At 36.5% G+C, this 7007-nt stretch overlaps 1 protein-coding gene across 1 annotated transcript; it reads right to left on the bottom strand.

Annotated features, from left to right (window-relative positions):
* Positions 1-456: 456 nt before the first annotated feature.
* LOC131353391 (rhamnose-binding lectin-like) lies at positions 457-5770 on the bottom strand. The gene is made up of 11 exons (XM_058390389.1): positions 5740-5770; positions 4788-4823; positions 4614-4658; positions 4376-4505; positions 4145-4254; positions 3979-4023; positions 3743-3878; positions 3540-3643; positions 1131-1175; positions 847-982; positions 457-733 (listed from the first exon to the last, which is right to left on the bottom strand). Exons 1-11 carry the CDS (start codon positions 5768-5770, stop codon positions 628-630), a joined length of 924 nt encoding a protein of 307 aa, XP_058246372.1. The 3' UTR covers positions 457-627.
* Positions 5771-7007: the final 1237 nt, after the last annotated feature.

The following is a 7007-nucleotide window of genomic DNA, read 5'->3' on the forward strand; positions in this document are numbered from 1 at the left end:
TTAGAAAGTTTATTGCGCAATCATCTGTAAAGTGGATTCGTTTAGGATGGTGGGATTACATGTTAAAGCCAGTAAGTATGGTTCAGCAACAAAATCACTGCAGCAGTTGATTATGCAAAAGCAAAAATGATTTAACCTGCCAGTGTTAAGTACATTAAAAACAAAGCTCTTGCATTGTAACATCTGTATGGCTTTGTAGGTAAAACTTTGTGATCCCTTTTCTGGCCACTGGGTGGAAAGCTGGAAGTCATTCTATCAGTAGTAAAAAAAACAAAGAAAAAGAGAACAGCACATAAAATACTTTTCCTGTTATATGCACTGTATTCAAGATGTGTAGTAATTCAGATTAAATATACTGTAAAAACAATGTGATATAAAAGTTCAGACTATTTGAACATAAGTTATATTTTAGAATTGCAGCAATTGTGTGTTGAACCAATTTTTTGAGGAAAAATGAACACTATATAGGGATTTTTGTAGTTGGTAACGATGTACCTACCTTCTACTTCATTGTGACATGCACTTTTGGAGATTAATATGTACAGTATTCTATTACCCATATGTGTGTGTAGATCTGCATTAACACAGTTACTGAATACACAGTTTGGCAGAAAAATAAACTTACAATCAGACACAGGCGTACACAATATTCAGGTACTTATAGGTGTAAGGACAGGGGTCAGAGAAGACAGAATTGGTAGCAGGGACCTGACAGCTGCTAACTCCTTCACATCTGCAAAAACAACAGGCTTTAATTTGAACTCTGATAGACATCAATAATGAATGTTTTTGATAACAAGATGATGTGATACTAGCATAGGTTTACACTTCAATTACTTCCATTACCTAGCTGCAACTTTAGTTACTGTGTCAGCCGTGAAGCAGTTTGTGTTGGAGAGTTGATTGGCAGGTCGTCCTGAGGAACATGTGGTGGAATTGGTTCGGCCGTAGTTAGCACTGATAATCTTTATATTGCTGGCACCTAAAATTAGACGAATGTATATTAGCTTTTTATAGTTTAAATTCTTGTTATATAAGTAGTACAATGTAATGTATTATTATTATGTTATGTAATGTTACAGGTATATAATAATTAATGGGGGAATAGAAGTGAAAAGAAGAGTACAAACCACAGTTCAGTGACGCAGTACTGCCTTCACAGGCCACAAGTTCCTCTGCAGGAAACAGATTCATTGCATAAAACAACCAAAAACAAACAAACTAAAAAGTTGTTTATGTGGTAAGTTGACTGACTTAAAAAATTAAATAAATGTTTGTGAAAATGAGGATAACAGCACTGGATATTGGATCAGATAAACAAATAAACAAATAGGTTATAACATGGGTATAAAGGTGCCAACAGCCAAGCAAAGGTCCATATTAATTAACATTAATGAGACATTATATATATATATTGCTGTATAAACAGATGCTGAGATAAATACTAGCTAACTTCTTAAAAAAAGTAACTGCAAATTGCAAATGGAAGTCTTACACAAAAACCTTTGAACATACAGAGTCCAACTGAATGCTGAAACTAACTTCTGTGTCGCAGAGATATTTGCGCTGCACTTAACCCTGGGTTATTGTCATTTTAAACACCGTTTTTAACCCTGGGTAAAGAAAGGTTTCACACTTGTATTTTGAAAGCGGTGTTAGCTCCGCTTTTGCGGCGTTAACCCTGCATTGTGGTGCTAAGTCTGTTCAGTGTGAATCAGAGCAGTGTTTGCTTGTAGCTGCTGGACGCTTGGCAACAGACAGCCAATCAGAAATTGAGCAGCAAGGCTCATGTCATGTCAGTGACAGGAAATGTGCATCATGTAAACATGTTGCCTGCTGTTCGTCCAATCAGCAACGGTGATACAGCAAATATGCAAATAAGATTGTTAACCCGGCGTTTAGGAATGTACAGTGTGAAACGTCTGTTAAAGAACACCCAGGATTAACAAGTAACCCCAGGAATAGTATGAGTAGTGTGAAACGTGATTACAGATAACCCAGGATTCCGTTTATCCAGGGTTTAGGATGACCCAGGGTTAACAATTTCAAGTGTGAAAAGACCTATTGTGTCATTATGTCATTATAATATTATAATATCATGCAATTCACAATAATATTATTCCCAATACATTTCAAGTGTAATTACCATATATATAAATATAACTAAGGCTATGACGTTAATATTTTAGAGTTGCGAGAAGATTAGGGGTGCTTGATATCCCCCACCCCCCAATGGAAAAAGGGTTTAAATCTGTCTATAGAGGAAAGAATTTTGAATCAGAAAAGTAAAAATAAATTACAAAATATATATATATATATATATATATATATATATATATATATATGCTCTAATTCATCCCAAAGGTGTTCTATCGGGTTGAGGTCAGGACTCTGTGCAGGCCAGTCAAGTTCATCCACACCAGACTCTGTCATCCATGTCTTTATGGACCTTGCTTTGTGTACTGGTGCACAGTCATGTTGGAAGAGGAAGGGGCCAGCTCCAAACTGTTCCCACAAAGTTGGGAGCATGGAATTGTCCAAAATGTCTTGGTATGCTGAAGCATTCAGAGTTCCTTTCACTGGAACTAAGGGGCCAAGCCCAGCTCCTGAAAAACAACCCTACACCATAATCCCCCCTCCACCAAACTTTACACTTGGCACAATGCAGTCAGACAAGTACCGTTCTCCTGGCAACCGCCAAACCCAGACTCGTCCATCAGATTGCCAGATGGAGAAGCGCGATTCGTCACTCCAGAGAACGCGTCTCCACTGCTCTAGAGTCCAGTGGCGGCGTGCTTTACACCACTGCATCTGACGCTTTGCATTGCACTTGGTGATGTATGGCTTGGATGCAGCTGCTCGGCCATGGAAACCCATTCCATGAAGCTCTCTGCACACTGTTCTTGAACTAATCTGAAGGCCACATGAAGTTTGGAGGTCTGTAGCGATTGACTCTGCAGAAAGTTGGCGACCTCTTCGCACTATGCGCCTCAGCATCCGCTGACCCCGCTCCGTCAGTTTACGTGGCCTACCCCTTCGTGGCTGAGTTGCTGTCGTTCCCAAACACTTCCACGTTCTTATAATACAGCTGACAGTTGACTGTGGAATATTTAGGAGTGAGGAAATTTCACGACTGGATTTGTTGCACAGGTGGCATCCTATCACAGTTCCACGCTGGAATTCACTGAGCTCCTGAGAGCGACCCATTCTTTCACAAATGTTTGTAAAAACAGTCTGCATGCCTAGGTGCTTGATTTTATACACCTGTGGCCATGGAAGTGATTGGAACACCTGATTCTGATTATTTGGATGGGTGAGCGAATACTTTTGGCAATATAGTGTATATGTGTGTGTGTGTGTGTGTGTGTGTGTGTGTGATTTGATGATGAGGCCATAGGTCCATTGTTTTATTCATACTTGTGCCTTGGCCTTGTTTTATTCATACTTGCTTTAAAAGTGCTTTAGTTATTCCTGTATGCCCAAGATTATAAAAAAAGGGTAAAAACAGAAAAGTCTGTCAAGGGGAGAAGATTACTTACTAGTGCAGATGTAGGACACAGTGAGGTATTCAACAGTTTTAGTACAAGGATCTGTAAAGATGGTGCTTGAAGCTTGTAAAGTGCATGTTTTCATTCCATTACACCTTTAAATGAAAGTAAAATGTTAACTTGGCCGCTGTCACCAAAGGTCATTATCTACTAAGTAAGATATTTAAACAAACAAACAACAAAAACAAAGTTACAGTGCGGCCACAATTGAGAGTGTGTTTGGAGCGTAACAGTTGGTATTCTGGATCAAATTGTTGGTGAGTCCAGCTGAACAGGTTCTGGAGTCAGCACGCCCAAAGTTTGCATTTATGATCTTAATAGAATCAGCTCCTACACAGAGGCACAGATAAACCTGCTGTAAACCAAGTGTACCATCAAATAATAATAATAATTGCTCAGCAGCCCAAATGTAGGGAGAAAGAGCTCCTACCACAATCCAGTGTGCTGTAGCCCTGCTCGCAGATCACAACAAGCTCTAGAGAAAGGGGACAAAATAAACTGGAGTAGGGACCATGGGAAATTATACTGGGAATACTGTATTGTGATGCCAATTCTGAAGTGTTTTCAAAATCAAACATAACCTATAGACTACTTACTGGCATTGATACAATCATAACTTGTGTTGTAGTACTTGTAAGTTCCATAACATGGGTCAGGGTTGCCAAGTACATCCGTCTTTAACTCACACTCTCTCAGTCCATTGCATCTGTTTGAGTTATAAAGACAAAATGCTCTCACCAGAGTTATATTGTTGTTATATAATTCATCACAGAGGAAATATAATAATGCTGAAATATTCTGTAAGAATAGTGCAAGTAAATCTGTACCTATCAGCAATTGTAGAAATCAGCGAATAACAGTTGGTATTAGCAACCTGCGAATTAGGCCGACCAATACTACAAGTGCTGCTGTCCGTTCGGCCATACACAGAAGACTTCACTATAATCAGTCCAGTGTCTAAAAACAGTAATAATAATAACAGTTATAACAACAACAACAACAACAACAACAATAATAATAATAATAATAATAATAATAATAATAATAATAATAATTGAAGCTTACTACACAGCAAGTGTTGGACATCGCCATAGCAAGTAATCATATTCTCTGAAAGAGACCGACTATTAACACAGATCTTTGTGCATGTAAACATAAAACATTCACTTGGGGTCTCTGTGAAAACAATATCACATGTTATTTTAGGTTATTTAAGTGTTTGGGTGCATTAAATATTACCTCCAGAAACAAGTAAGTCAGGAGCTACAGTCAGTACTGTAAAGCAGAACACCGTGTATACTTAATGATTTAGAAAGGGCAAAAATCGAAATATAAATTTCAAGCGTTTCAACGTTGAAACATTTGGAATGATGCATACAAATATACTTATAGGAAAACGTGAGCTTTTCTTTAACAGTAATTGCTTATGGTCTTAAAAATGATTGTGTAATTAATGACACTCAATAAACTTGACCAATAAACCCGTTTTTACTTAAACTCAAATAACTGATTTCAAAAAAAGGGTTAGAACTAGAAAAGAACTAGTATTCACTTTATCAGACCATACCAGTGGATAATGTTTAAATGTGTTTAAAGTTGTAATATTTAAATTTAATACTGTTATTGTACTGTTATTGCAAATTTAATACTGTTATTTCATGTTAATGCCACATGAAAGTGTACTTCAGTACCTGCGACTGTTTTTTTTAATGATGCACAATACAGGGAAGCAAAAGAGAACAGAGAATATTTAACGTATATTACTCCTAAAGCACAGTAAATGCCCCATCCATTCTAAAAAACTAAGTAAAATCACACATTGTAGAATTTAAACTGGACATTTGGGGCAAATGTAGAATAGGGGCAAAATATGGTAAAATAAATATCTAAACGGATATAGAGCAATATCTTTCGTAATTGCATTTATGGTTACACCACATGATTTTTGGATTCTTGTATGTATGATATTTAGATTCTTGTTTTGGATGTATGATTTAATGTTCAATTATTAAAAGGTAAAAAAAAAAAAAAATCACAGGCAGAGAAAGTCTGCAACACTGTTAACACATAAACCCACAGACAGTGTACATTCTGCTAATTTGTTTTGCTGCTTTTTCATCTGCTAAGATGCAAGAAGGGTCATTTAAATTAACCCGTGGATTTCACACAGAGAAACTTGGAAGAAGCTTACAGCTGAGAAGAGTGAGCTGCAGGAAGAGCATTGTGATGCTGGATGTGTCTAAGCTGAAGCTTAAACCGCAAGTGCTACACCACTGGAATGGATCTATTAATAATGAGGAAAGAAATCAAAACCAAAGCCAAAATACTTGTACAAAAGAAACCTACACTATCCACCAAAACATCAGTATTTGGGAAGCCTACTGCAGACAATATTCAAATACAAATCATAATTTATTTAAATCGAAAATGCAGACTCTCAGGAATTTGGCTAGAATTCAGATATATTTAAAATTTTACTGCAAAATCTATATTTACAGTTGCATTTTATAAACAGTAAATATATGTAAAACTTTATGTAAGATTTGCTATGTTGATTTTAATTATATTGAATTATATTTACATTCATTTACATTACACTCAAATCTGGTTATAGTCACTCTTAAAGTTTGTTCAGTTGGATTAAAAGGGTCCCAAAATATAGTTACTACTCTAATCTTGCTTGAAGAAGCTCACAGCTGAAATATTTCGCTGTAGATGCAACAGTAACTATTTAGTTTATACATCTGAAGGGTTTTATCATTAATTCCCTCTAAATTGAAAGAAGCTTCAGATAACTAATGCATACTAATGCTTTTCTTTGACATGAAATAAAGTCTAGACACTACCTGCGATGCATAACCCTTAAAAATACAATCTAATAAATGATAGTCTAGTTCTTTTGCTGGTGAAGACAATTTTCAATCCTATTAACTCACCAAGGTTGGGCTTTCTCAAGATAGTGTCAGTCAGCAGCTGGATTGATTGGATTCTGTATTTCTGTATTGCTCACCCGTTTTGTAGAATGTAGAATTCAGAATAAAATCTATTCCTCGATGTTGCACCATGAAATTCTCAGTACCCTATATACTGAGTGGGCAGTCATACTATCTATTTATTTGCACCTGGCCTTGACTTAATCAGTAGATGCATAGAGAGTACAGACAGATGGGCACCAGCCGCCCAGTCAAATCTAAACATACAGGAAAACATCGACCAAAGCAGTAAGAGATTGTGAATTTCAGCCGATTAATATACAAACATGATTGAAAACATCTAGTAAAGCATATAAGTAAGACACGCGCACACACACACACACACACACATCCAATACCAAATTTAATAACAACATAAGAAAGCCTTACTCCTGACTTGAATACATGTAAAAATTTAGAACAGCTCTTATAACCATTTTAGAATATCAGATTTCATATCAATATCAATATTTAGAATAGCACTTAA

Source organism: Hemibagrus wyckioides, linkage group LG05, assembly GCF_019097595.1.
Source record: "Hemibagrus wyckioides isolate EC202008001 linkage group LG05, SWU_Hwy_1.0, whole genome shotgun sequence".
In the NCBI taxonomy this organism is placed as follows: domain Eukaryota; kingdom Metazoa; phylum Chordata; class Actinopteri; order Siluriformes; family Bagridae; genus Hemibagrus; species Hemibagrus wyckioides.

Bases quoted from the DNA above. Each gene is read 5' to 3' on its own strand.
- LOC131353391 (XM_058390389.1), bottom strand. From the start codon at position 5,770: ATGCTCTTCCTGCAGCTCACTCTTCTCAGCT. The intron at 4,659-4,787 runs GTAATATTTAAT...GGTCTCTTTCAG, and splicing joins TGACTTACTTGTTTCTGGAG to AGAATATGATTACTTGCTAT. The intron at 734-846 runs GTAATGGAAGTA...TTGTTTTTGCAG, and splicing joins GTAACTAAAGTTGCAGCTAG to ATGTGAAGGAGTTAGCAGCT.